Genomic DNA, 13,435 nt, shown 5'->3' on the forward strand with positions numbered 1-13,435 from the left:
CCTCCCAAACACTCACACAAACTTGCTATTGTTGCATGCCACTCTACCAGGCCCCGTCTCTTGAAGACACATGCATGTATCTAACGCACAGACTCAACAATACATACAGTATTTTTTTTTCATTTTATGCTTAAGTTGGCGGCATGGTGAATGAGTGGTTAGAGCTTATGCCTCACAGTTCTGAGGACAAGGGTTCAATCCCCGGCCCAGCCTGTGTGGAGTTTGCATGTTCCCCCCGTGCCTGGGTGGGTTTTCTCCGGGCACTCCGGTTTCCTCCCACATCCCAAAAACATGCGTGGTAGGTTGATTGAAGACTCAAAATTACCCGCAGGTGTGAATGTGAGTGTGAATGGTTGTTTGTTTGTATGTGCCCTGCGATTGCCTGGCAACCAGTTCAGGGTATCATCCTGCCCGATGATAGCTGGGATAGGCTCCAGCACACCCGCGACCCGAGTGAGGAGAAGCGGCTCAGAAAATGGATGGATGGATGGATGAAGGTGGGTCTGTAACATATACTCCACAATGAACGGGGGTTCGCTGTGTAGTGAAATTGTTTGGGTCACAAGATCTTCAGTGGCTTAAATTTGCTTCATCTTTTCTGTTCCCCAGCCTTGCCCTGATGTGTACTGGTTTCCAATATTCAGCAATATTGCTTGCAACCACCTGGTTGAAGAAATGGAACACTTTGGGAAGTGGTCAGGAGGCAGTAACATGGTAAAATAACCATCCTTTATCTGCTGTCTCCAATTATTGACTCTCCAACGTTGGTGGTCATTATGGTTGATGATAGAATACATTTTGTTCTCCCTCGCTAATGAGTTAATAATCAGTTATAACTTGGAGAAATATTAATGAAGGAATTATTTTTGTGGGATTATTTTTGTATTGCCAGGACACTCGAATCCAGGGTGGCTATGAGAATGTCCCCACAATTGACATCCACATGTATCAAGTCAGCTTTGATAAGGAATGGCACCAGTTTTTACTGGAGTACATTGCACCGATAACAGAGAAAATGTATCCTGGTTACTACACTAAGGTAAGTCCTCAGATAGTTGCTCATTTATGTGAGATTAAAAGAAGTGTTCAGTACTACCTGTGAGCTGCAGCAGGAGCCGTGGGACTTATAGGGTTGGCTGGTGGACTTGCTGAACCACCACAAACCCAGGAAAGTTGATTTTGGTAAGGCTGCAGTTGGATTTCAGGGTATTACGTTCCAGTGGCAGGGATTCTGAAGATTTGTTTTTGGATATGAATGGCAAACTGTGCGCAAGCTATTGTGATTACTGGAGTAGTGCAATTCATCTTGATAAAAGCAGCCATGTCACCTGTGCGACTGAGACTCAACCTCAGACACTAGGGTGCTGGTCAACAGGGTGAACATAATGACATTAGCTCTCTGCAACATTAACAGTTTTTGTTTTTTTTTGCCAGGCCACAGCAGGCTGTTTGTAAGGTTTCTGTGTTGTCCATAGTTCAATAAAGAAAAAGGTTGGCTGACATGCAGTATAAGAGTCAAGGGAAACCATTAAACAAACTTTAGCTGCACAATAATAAGAAGAGGCAGGTGTATGACACAAAGAATGGTGGGGTACCAACCACGGGTTACTTTTTCGAACAGAAAAAATATTTCTTTCAATCTAGCTAATGTTTGTGCAGCCATGTGTGATTAGGCAGAATTCATGAGGCACGGGGACTTGTGTCTGCCTCTCAACAATAGGTTAAGGACCCACTGGGTCATTGTGACTCTTGAGAAAAACTGTGGCGTGAAAAAGTATTGGTGCTGTTTTTAAATTCTTATATTTTTGTTTGTGGTTTCCCCACCTTAAGATCATCAAACAAGTGTAAATCTCAGACAAATACAACCCAATTGAACTTAAAATGCTGTTTTTAAATGGTAATTTCATTTATTAAGGGAAAAAAACTATTCAGTTACCTGGCCCTGTGTGAAAACGTAATTACCCCCTAAACCTACAATACCAATTCCAATGAAGGTGAGACATTGTGTTAAACATAAATAAAAACAGAATACAATGCTTTGCAAATAATGTTCAACCTATATTTAATTAAATACACTACAAAGACAAGATATTTAATGTTCAAAATGATCAACTTTATTGTTTTTAGCAAATAATCATTAACTTAGAATTGTATGGCTGCAACATGTTCCCAAAAAGTCCGTAAGTGCAACTTGAAACTCTATATGCAATGCAAAAGCCATTTATCAACAACACCCAGAAACGCCACCGGCTTCTCTGGGCCCGAGCTCATCTAAAATGGATTGATGCAAAGTGGAAAAGTGTTTTGTGGTCTGACGAGTCTACATTTCAAATTGTTTTTGGAACTTGTGGACGTCGTGTCCTCTTGGCCAAAGAGGAAAAGAACAATCCGGACTGTTATGGTCACAAAGTTCAAAAGCCAGCATCTGTGATAGTATGGGGCTGTGTTAGTTCCAATGGCATGGGTAACTTACACATATGTGAAGGTGAGGTACCCAACATTCCAACTTCATTGGAATTCGGGTTCTAATAACAGGTTGAGCCATCCTCAGCAGCAACAACTGAAATCAAGGGTTTTCTATAACTGACAATGAGTCTTTCACATCTCTGTTGTGATATTTGGGCCCACTCTTACCTACAGAATTGTGTTAATTCAGCAGAAATTTAGTTTTTGAGCATGAACGGCCTTTTTAAGGTAATGCCACTGTATTTGAATCGAGTTCAAGTCCGGACTTTGACTAGGCCTCTCCAAAACCTTAATTTGGTTATTTTAAGCCATTCAGAAGTTGACTTGCTGGTGTGTTTTGGATCAATATCCTTCTGTATTACCCAAGTGCGCTTCAGTTTGAGGTCACAAACCGATGGCTGAACATTCTCCTTCAGGATTTTCTGTTAAAGAGCAGAATTCATGGTTCCATCAATCACAGCAAGTTGTCCAGGTCCTGAAATAGCAAAGCAGCCCAAGACTATCACATTACCGCCACCATCTTCCACTGTTGGGAGGATGTTCTTTTTCTGAAATGCTGTGCTACATTTACACCATATGTAACGAGAAACACAACAAAAGTAAGACGAGCCTTTGTTCTTTTTGCCTTGGAACTCTGCCGTGGATGCCATTTTTGCCCAGTCTCTTCCTGATTGTTGTGTCATAAAGACTGACCTTAACTGAGTCAAGGGAGGCTTTCAGTTCTTTTGAAGTTGTCCTGAGTTCCTTTGTTGCATCCTAGACAAGCTATTGCTGTTCTCTTGGGGTAATCTTTGTAGGCTGGCCACTCCTGGGAAGGTTCATCACTGTTCCATACCGCATTTTCACGACCATAAGGCGCACCGTATTAAAAGGTGCAGTCTCAGTTCAGGGTCTATTTCTGCATTTAACACATACATTGGGCGCAGGCATGGTAAAACAAATGCTAGCTTAAAAGATACGGTAGCATGCATGCGCACTAAAACAATGTTTTTAAAAAGGCAGCGGGAGAAAAACTGAGTTTGGTTGTACTTTATTGAAGTATTTAACAATCTGCTCAATCCTCATCCACAAATCCATCAAAGTCCTCATCTTCTGTATCCGAAATGAACAGCTGGGCAAGTTCTCCATCTAACACGGCAGGTTCCCTCTCGTCATTGTCAGAGTCAGTCTCGTTGCCGTGCGGCTCCTCAGAAATGACGCCTGCTTTTACGAAAGCTCGAACAACAGTGCAAGCAGACACGTTAGCCCAAGCATCCATAATCCATTCACATAACTCGCCCGGCGCTGCCTCTTAGTCTTAGTAACGCTGTGTTCGCCATCTGTCATCCATCGCTCCCACGCTGCTCGCGACTTCACTTTGAACGCCCTGTTTACACCGATGTCCAGCGGTTGGAGTTCCTCCGTCAAGCCTCCCGGAATGATGGCAAGCTCCGAGTTGTTGCACTCAGTCGAATGGTGACTGTAGAGACGCTTCTCCCGGCTGCTCTTTGCTCATTAATCCATTGCTCGAGTTGGTCTTCCAACTCGGGCCACCTCGCCTTGTTTCCGCGGAAACTCAGCTTCGTCTTCTTGACTTGGAGAAGCTCGTTTTCCTGCTTCCTCCGCTTGCGAAACATGGATTCGTCGATCTTGAATTCTCTCGCGGCTGCTCGATTCCCATGTTCCTCCGCGTAACTGTTAGCTTGCAGATTAAACTGTGCTTCGTAAGCGTGTCTCTTCGTACGCCTTATGGTCGTGAGAATGCGGAATTCTCACGACGGAATCCTAAAAGCTTTAGAAATGGCTTTCCAGTTTGATAGATGTCAGTTACTTTACTTCTTGTCTGTTCTTGAATTTGTTTGGATCGTTTCATTTTGTTGCAGCTCTTTTAGATCTTTTGTCCTCCTTAATTTTGTCAGACAGATTCTGTTCACGTGATTTCTTGATTGAACTGGTCTAGAGGTCATCAGTCTTGGGTGTGATCAGTAAAAAATAACCAAGAGTTGCGATTAGTCACAATTAATTCATCATTTAACAAGGGGAGTGATTACTTTTTCACACAGGGCCAGGTCACTTTGACTTTTTTTTTTTCTTGATAAATGAAATGAATGTTTAAAAAGAGAATTTGAAGTTCACTTGGGTTATATTTGTCTGATATTTACTTTTGTTTGATGATCTTAAACAATAAAGTAGGGAAACTATGCAAAAATATGAGCATTTTAGAAGAGGGTCAATACTTTTACACGGCACTGTACATACAGTGGTACCTTGACTTACGTGTTTCCTAATTTGTTTCGTGACCAAGCTCGTAATTCAATTTAACTTGTATATGAAATACAATTTCCCTATTGAAATGAATTGAAATCCCAGAATTCCATTTTTAAAATTATTTTTATTCAAGAAAATAGCACTGTGTTGTAAAATATACATATAAAAACATAAAAGAAAATGTAAAGAAATAAACTGGTTTTATAAAGAGTAATTGAGCCGTAAGTCACACAGTGTAATATTTGTGTGTTGACATGTGCCTTTATTAGGGCGTGGCTTAGCGAGGGAGGTCAAGAGCTCTGACTCCAACTGTGGTATGCCATTTACCCTGTGATGAGTCTTCTCCATTGCGGGTGTTTTCATTTTGTATTTGTGTTTTTGAACGTTTGTCCCGTTCAATAAATGAAGGTTGCTAGTGATTAAAATTTCAAAAATTGACTGAGCAACATCTCGTAACTAAAAAAAAAAAAAAAAAAAAAAGGAAAAAAAAACAGGACGGGCAAGTACCACTCCCAGGTATCGGTATCAGGCCGACACGGATACAAAGCCGTTGAGGCTCAATTGTGGAAGCACAATGACTCGATATGGATGATCACACTGACCGTAAGGCAAGCTGCGGAATTCTGGAAATATGGGGATTTGTGGGAATTAACCCGGAATTGAGGGTCACTTTGATGGAAAACTGTGGTAATCAGACATAAATAAAACATTTTGTGTTGTCATGATCAGACATCCATGCAAAGTAGATAGAGTGTAGCTCTCTTTGCCCACATGCAAGTGCATTACAGTACCTAAATTGCTCCATATTTTTTTTCACTTTTTTTCAGTCAAGCGTTGGTGGACGTAAAGCTTGCTCATACCTGAAACTTTGTTGTTTTATTCAGGATTATGCTAAAATATATTTTCCCCAAGTTCCCATTAGAAAAAAACCCCTTCAAGTTTGTTAATTCTTAGTTTATTCCTATTTATTCCCACAAATTCCTGTTAATTCCATGGCAAGTTTCCCATTGGAAAAATTCCCGAATTTTACAAACCTAGTTGGTCCATCGACTGTGTTGCTCTGCTGACAAAACATGTCTTCTTTCAGTGCACTACTCCCTTGAATTTCGTGGTGAGGTACAAACCCGACGAGCAGCCCCTGCTCGAGCCTCACCATGACGCCTCCACATTTACTATAAACATTGCTCTCAACAGCAAAGATGTTGACTACCAGGTAAATGGGGGAGGTAATCGAAGCTTCAGGAACTGATGATGCGGGTGACGTGTACCACTCTCTGCTTCTTCTCCTCCATCTGTGCACCTGAATGCTGGATGTGGAAGCAGGCTTGAAGCGTGTCTTTATTGAACAAGAGTTGCACCAGCGTACTGTACACTCTCTCCGTGTGGCCACTCGTGCAGTTTCTACGCGAATGCTTGCATGACTTTCCTCCTGTCTTATGTGTGTTTGCAGGCTCATTTTGACTTGGCCTTTGTAGTTAGATATAAGCCCGATGAGCAGCCCTTTTTGAGGCCACATCATGACGCCTCCACATTCACTATAAACATAGCACTCAATCAGAGGGGCCCTGATTACCAGGTGAGTGGCATCAGAGGTTGGTACAAATTGGACATGATAATAAATTATGGGTAAAATGTCCCAAAACGTTGGACAAATTACCAAAAAAAAAATCCTAGCAATATACAGTACATACCTATAAAATGTAAGGAAACCGTATTAAAATAAGATTATAGTCTTTATTGATTGAATGGGAGCAATCCTACCATTTATTTTTGCCCAGTGTCACCTAAGAAGACTGCTGACTGTTTTTTAAATTCTTACATAACTCGACAACAGCCTTTCCCAGCTATATAATGCAGCAGAACTCCTTTGCCTTTTAAAATAAAGCTACCAAAACCCTCTTTAAAGCCAATGAAGGCATCATGGGTAATCAGAGGCTGCACGATCGTGACTGGTAAGTACATCTGCCTCACATTTCTGAGGACCCGGGTTCAAATCTGGCTGCACCTGTATGGATTTTGCATGTTCTTCCCGTGCCTGCATGAGTTTCCTCCCACATCCCATAAACATGCATAGTAGGTTAATTGAAGACTCTAAATTGCCTGTAGGTGTGAAAGTGAGTGAGAATGGCTGTTTGTGTATGTGTGCCCTGCGATTGGCTGGCAACCAGTTCAGGGTGTACCCCACTTCTTGCCCAGAGTCAGCTGGTCAGGCTTCAGCATGCCCGCGACCCTCATGAGGATAAACGATTCAGAGAATGGATGGAAGGATGGATGGATGGATGGGTAATCAGTGGTGAGAAAATAATCAAAACATGACAATGCACTGTCAAGTTTGAATTAAACTAATAACCACCTCCAAGTTTCAGCATATAGTTATATTTAGAATGTAACAAATTTCCATAGGTTATTCTTCCTTGGATGTGGGAAAAAGCCACACAAGAAGGCCGGAGCAGAGATTTGAACTCTGAACCTGAGAATTATGAGACATGTCCTAACTTCTTTGCTGCTAAATTGTTCATTTTTGAGTTTATTTCATTTTATAGACAAAATGATCATCTTTAACCTTTTCTCAATTTTGGGGGAGTGAAAAATGTAATTATTATACCAGACTGCCAATGCACAGTTTGGGAATGCCGGCTGTGGTGTAGTACACAATGTACAGTTAGCCAAGACTATTCATCCAAAGATCAACATTCTTTGGCTGGCATGTCAATCTACATTGCTGGTGTTTCACACTTTCCTATTCAATTTATTTCATTTGTGCATTCATAAGTTTGTTGTCTTTTGCATGAATTATGTTGCTGTCATTGTATCTATCTCATTTCCCTGCATCTTCAATACACTGAGCTATTCAGCAGAATTGTTTTCATCTAATTAATAGCTACTGTAATATACTGCATAGAATTGTGGCATAAATGTAATACAATGTATGTTGTATTGTGTATATTTCCTCATGACTATATTTTTAAAAATGATACTGGTGAGATAAAGGGATGTAAGTTGAAATTAAGTTTTATTTTTCTCAAACAGAAGCCTCTGCTCTCATCGAATAATTACAGGGTGCCTCATCCACAAATAAACACTGCACTTCAAATAGAAATCCCTCAGTTGTGGCACTGTACAGTGGACCCCCGCTATTCACGGGATATGGGCCAGGCCAGATCGTGAAGAGAAAATAATTTTCAGCTTATTGACGCCCATTATAATTGAATTGAACATTTTTGTTCTTTTTTTAACCCCAAAACCCTTGAACAAGTGGCGATAAACCACCAGTAAGTGTTCTCGGGTTGCCCCCTCACCCAAAAAAAAAAAGAACACTTTTTTTTTTTTTAATGCGGAGGGGGGCCGGGGGTCTGGGGTGTGAATCCAGAGGTGCCGAACTGCAAGTACTGTGATTAACTTTACAGTATCACTGCAGTAAATTGATGCACCAGGGGCGTAAGAGTCGAGCTGGGATTTTTCTGGGTCCTGTGCCTTTCAGAGACCTCTGAAGCAGCACAATGCCATCCAATTTAGTAGTTGCAGCATGCCCCGTTAATATTAGATATGCCGCACCGTCAGCAATAATTGCTTTCAACATAAAGAGGCATGGGTAGTGAATGTCTAGTGTAAAAACATCACACTTGGGCTTGAGCTGGCCAGTGTGTAAGGGGCTACTCATACCACCCGTCACAATACATCTTTACAACACACACTTACTAAACAGCAAACATGGCATCTGTGTATAAAGCTAACTTTGTCAAGGGGGTTTTAAGATGGGGCGGGGGGGGTGCAGAATCAACTCTTGAGTGACAGGGGCTGCATTGAATAAGAGACAATATATTGCGATACATTAAATGTGGCTGTGTGATGCGCCGCAGGGTGGAGGATGCCGGTTCCTCCGCTACGACTGCTCTGTCGAGGCTCCTCGTAAAGGCTGGGCTCTCATGCACCCTGGCCGCCTCACCCACTACCACGAAGGCCTGCCCACCACAGCCGGCGTCCGCTACATCGCAGTGTCATTCGTGGACCCATGAACTCCTGCACATAGTCAGGATAGACGTACACAGACAGCGTATTTAAGATGCATTTAATAAGCATCATAGAAAGTGTTGACCATTTTTACTTTATTATACTATTGTGCCCGTCTCCAAGAATGATATTGCATAATTTGAACCATGAGCTATATTTTTTAAAAACACACAAAAAGGGAACTTGGGCCAGTGAATTTTAGATTGTACATATGAATGTTTGTGACCCACAGCTGTACTGTCAAACCAGTTACATATTTATTTATTTTTTAACTATCAAGTGCGAATGTTGCCACAGTGTCCAGCATTTTGTTGGCTTCATGGTGGTAGTGTTAGAGGTCTATACTGAGTGGTACAAAACAACTTGTTCTCAACAGCCACAACTATTGAGACTGAAGTGTGTAACAGGCCGGACCAATAAAACATCTGTCAACACTGATTATTCTGTAGTGTCATCATGTAAACATATGTACAGCACAAATATGCACACAGCAGGGGGGGGGGGTAGTTATAAACAGACTTTTATATAGCACATTAGGACAGATGGCTGTTCAACTTTAAAAAGGCAATATACTACAAAATTAACTGAAATAGACTTAAAACAAGCATTTGCCAAGTGTGGCTACATCATACAGTAATACAAATCCAGTACACTGTACATGGTTTAACATTGACGGTTCTGTTCACATTTAAATAAGCCAACATGCAAGTGCCATGTTGTCATTTGTGGGACAAATGGCATTTAAACACCAGGAAATGTTTGCAGTAAATATATTTAAGAAGTAAATTTAACTTTAAAGAAGAAATTATCTAGCAGTCACTAGGAAAACGAACTTTATTTCGACAAGAGTGAACATTACATAAAGAAAAAACTATAGGCATGATTAGAGACGGAAGCGGTCAGAAAGGTTTGGAGACTTGGGGATGGTGAGTGCAACATCACTCTTCTTCACCTCCAAAGTCTTGTAGTTGCGAATGGGTTGTGCTTTGTGGACCTGCAAGGGCAAACAACAGGACATCAGCGCTACATGACACCAGCTCTCTCACTTTAACCCTCGCTTAAGTGGTGGGAATCGATTAAAAAATAAATAAATAAATAAATAAAATGTAAAAAAAAAAAAAAAAGGCTTTGTTAAGTTAAGCAAGGTCTCTAAACGTTATAAAGTACCTCTCTCTACTCTGAATTTAAATTAGAATAGTTGATTAAATTGATAGTTTCTTTCACCTCCAATTCAAATCAATACATTTGACAAAGCTTTTCAGTTGGTCCAAAAAACAACAAAAAGTCAGACATGCAAACATCAAAGGCATGAAAAGGGTGACAAAAAAATAAAACATCATAGGGGAGGATCCTCCAGGCCTGCGCAGCAAATGTTTTTGATTTGGAAGAAACCATTTTCTTCAAGCAGAAAAACATTTACACCGCTCAAGAATATGTTTATGTACAAATTTAAGATGAAAATTAAATTTGCCTCATTTCATTGCTTTTTTGTTTTGGGCTCCAACTTGAGCCAGGCCCATCTCGCTCATGAAAAGCATCCTCTTTAAGTACTCATTCTGGAAAAGAATTGACTAAAATCATTGTTCAATTCATTTTTCACCATAACCAACTGCAAAAGGATATTCCCAAATGCATCCTCCATGAAAATACTAACTAAAGTATTTTTCAGTTTTTATTGGCCATTTCTGAAGTTGAAGTTAGTTGTGACATAATCCCTAACATCGCTCAGTCACATTTAACATTAACAGCCGTAAACTAATGAGAGAATTGTAGGCGTGTTTCCTAATTAATACAAGATGCACTGGCGGATCAACTCTCGTCGCCGATGTTACGTGTGCTTCGCGGTGCCGCTGGGAACGCAACCAGAGCCATGACCCGCAGCACCTTTAACGCAAATGTATAAAAGACCAGTGCAACAAACACGACACTGGCTGATCTGATGAGCGAAAACGTAATGGTAGCAATTGAGGAGGTCTGCTCCAGAGGTGGGTAGATTAGCCAAATATTGTATTCAAGTAAGAGTACGGTTACTTGACAATAATGTGACAAGTAAAAGTAAAAAGCAGTCCACCAAAAAATTACACAGTGAAATAATTAAATACTGCATAAATAGTAACAAGATTTTTTTATAAAAACAGCATGAACACAAGAAAAAAATTAAATGGTGAATGCTCAAATTCTGATATTGCTGTGTGCGCGCACGTGCGTGTATACACAGCCAAAACTACATCTGCAATTTACTGCAAGGTGTTTTCTCAAGTTATAAGTGGTGAAATATCCACATTTGGGAAGACTGTGTCAGACATACTACAATGAATGAAAGTTGTTTTTGTTCGTCTAACTGTAAACAAGAGTAGCTCGCCGTTGCCTTCATGGTAATGACGACCTTCCCAACATGGTGGCCATGTAGGAACGACAGTCAGCCGTATTCTCACGCACAATAGTTGATAAATAAGCAACAACCGATAAATAAAAGTAGCAAGCAACATTTAGATCATTGTAACGGAGTAGAGGTACCGTTACTTCTTAAGAGCAGAAGCGGCGAAAGCGTTCTGGTCTCGTCAACTCCTGTGACTTATCCAAAGCAGGTCGCGAGCACACAGGCAGAAAGAACCTCAGGCCGATGCGCTCGCACAGTAGTCCGCCGCAAAGTAATAAATTACATCTGTGTGTGTGGAATGGATCGAGCACCCGCCGTTCAAGGAGTACGAAACAGCCTATGACGACAGTTGGGCTTGTCGCTGAGAACTCCTGCCAATCACATACATATACCACCTTGCTTCCTTTTCACCAGTGCACAAAACAAGGACGAGAGAATATGGTATGGATGAACTTGACTGGCCTGCACCGAGTCCTGACCGAAACCCAATAAAACACCTTGGGGATAGATTAGAGCAGAGACTGAGAGCCAGGCCTTCTCATCCAACATCTGTGTGAGACCTCACAAATGTATTTCTTGAAAAATGGTCAAAAACTCCCATAAACACACTCCTAAACCTTGTGAACAAGCTGTTCTAGCAGAAAAGGGTGGACCGACATCATATTCAGCCCTTTGGATCAGGAATGGGATGGCACATCAGGGATATCTGGACTTTTCTAGCATTAGGGTGATAGGACACACCCTATAGTTGTGGTTTTCTCAGAGTATCAGACTTCATAGTAGTATACACCGATGCCACTCTAAACACTAAGCTTCGTCTAATTTTGACATTTGTATGCAGAGCAACATTCTAAGTTACTTTAATTTTAAGTTGATTTAGTTTGGAACAATATATCCTGTCTGTTTTTATTCACCTCTATTTTAAAAAATGAGTTTAGTTTTAGTCTGTTCAAAAATGCTTTTCCGGTTCAGCCGGTGACGAAGTGCGCTTTGAGTTTTGCCGACTCTGGTGCAATTGACTGACACCCCTGATATAGTTTATACCCCCGATTCTGAGGCAGCTGGGATTATCAACATCTTTCCAGTGACCCCCCAAACAGGAATGTGGTACGGAAAAAGGACGGGTAAATTGATTTTCCACGCACTTGTTGGTGCCGAAGTTCAGCGATGTCCAATTTCTCCTTCTCCTCCTGCTCCCGGCGATGTTGCTCCTCCCGGAGTGCTAAGGCGGCCTCTTTCTCACAAAGTTGCTGCTGAAACGCATCGCGGATTCTGGCACGCCGCTCAGTTGCCAGCTCAAAGGACTCCACAACTGGAGAAGAAAGACATTTAGAAGGTATGCTGGTAAAGCATCACTTAATCTACAGGTACATGCAAGTGCAGACTCACGAAAGCCAAACTAGGAGAACGTCTTACCCACTGCAGCCCTCTCTTCCTTTTTCGGCTGGAAAGGTTGATTTTGGGTGACTTTGTTTGGCCTGGCTTTGAAGGTTGCCACCTCCTTCATTTTTTTGTGCTCCTCTTTCATCTATCCCCAAAGTGAGGGGGTGGGGGTAAAAAAAATAAATAAACAAAATCCATTTCAGTACTCTAATAACGCAGGAATGAATTCACACAATGTTGGTAGAAATCAGATCTGGGATAAGAACTGTTTGTCTGATGAAGCAATGGAGGCAAACATTGAGTTTACTACATTGCTGACTCACTTTTGGTCAGTTAGCGGGAATTCCCATCCCCAAAGCTGCCAACCTATAAAAATTCACTTCCAGAATATCCATCCATTTTCTGTAGCGCTTCTCCACACTAGGGTCACGGGCACGCTGCAGCCTATCCCAGGTATCTTCTACAATTTGTCCAAATTTCCATATTTTCAAAGGTTTGTCATGAACATTACATTGCGACAGACATAATTGTTAAGAAATTATGGATCCGAAATTTCTAGTTTTAATTGCATCTTGTAACGGCAGCCGCTGTTGCAGGTAGAATCAAATTACCAGCATATGAGATTTCGACGTTTCTACATCAAATATATATGCGTCTATGGGTTAAGTTGCATTTTGCCAATTCTGTTTTCAACCCTGGAAACAAGTTCATTAAAGCAGCTTAATCAGATCTCAAATATCAAAATTTAAACTGCACTCTTTTGCCAGTAACACTGTTGATAGACTGCACAAAATAGAAACCAAAACTTTTGTCTATACATGAACTAGCCAATTCAATTTCTTGCATGCTATTTCTACAACATATTTCCTATGTGATCAATTGGTGCTGAGGCGATGCAAATTTTCAAATTGTGGTCCTAATAAAAGGTAATAGAAATATTTATTAATA

General features: G+C 41.1%; 2 protein-coding genes across 9 annotated transcripts in view; one reads left to right on the forward strand and one right to left on the reverse strand.

Moving 5' to 3' along the window:
* plod1a (procollagen-lysine, 2-oxoglutarate 5-dioxygenase 1a) overlaps positions 1-9,162 on the forward strand; it is a 23,282-nt gene extending 14,120 nt beyond the window's left edge. The window contains exons 16-19 of one of the 4 annotated variants that reach the window (XR_009769290.1): positions 610-714; positions 893-1,039; positions 6,164-6,665; positions 8,574-8,665. Coding sequence is in view for 3 of the 4 variants with exons in the window: in XM_061687086.1 (XP_061543070.1) it covers positions 610-714; positions 893-1,039; positions 6,164-6,289; positions 8,574-8,729 (534 nt within the window). In the remaining variant the exon portion in view is untranslated. Of the gene's footprint in view, positions 1-609; positions 715-892; positions 1,040-5,800; positions 5,927-6,163; positions 6,666-8,573 lie in introns of all 4 variants that reach the window. The other 3 variants (XM_061687086.1, XM_061687077.1, XM_061687097.1) reach the window with 3 other exon arrangements.
* Positions 8,896-13,435, reverse strand: part of tpx2 (TPX2 microtubule nucleation factor) — a 24,023-nt gene continuing 19,483 nt past the window's right edge. For 4 of the 5 annotated variants that reach the window (XM_061687136.1, XM_061687110.1, XM_061687118.1 and 1 more), the window contains exons 13-15: positions 12,521-12,632; positions 12,250-12,416; positions 8,896-9,718 (exon numbers count right to left, since the gene is read on the reverse strand). In XM_061687136.1, coding sequence (XP_061543120.1) covers positions 9,608-9,718; positions 12,250-12,416; positions 12,521-12,632 — 390 coding nt within the window. In that variant the 3' untranslated portion in view covers positions 8,896-9,607. Of the gene's footprint in view, positions 9,719-12,249; positions 12,417-12,493; positions 12,633-13,435 lie in introns of those variants that run through there. The other variant, XM_061687144.1, reaches the window with a different exon arrangement.

Source organism: Phycodurus eques, chromosome 1 (genome assembly GCF_024500275.1).
Source record: "Phycodurus eques isolate BA_2022a chromosome 1, UOR_Pequ_1.1, whole genome shotgun sequence".
Classification (NCBI taxonomy): Eukaryota; Metazoa; Chordata; class Actinopteri; order Syngnathiformes; family Syngnathidae; genus Phycodurus; species Phycodurus eques.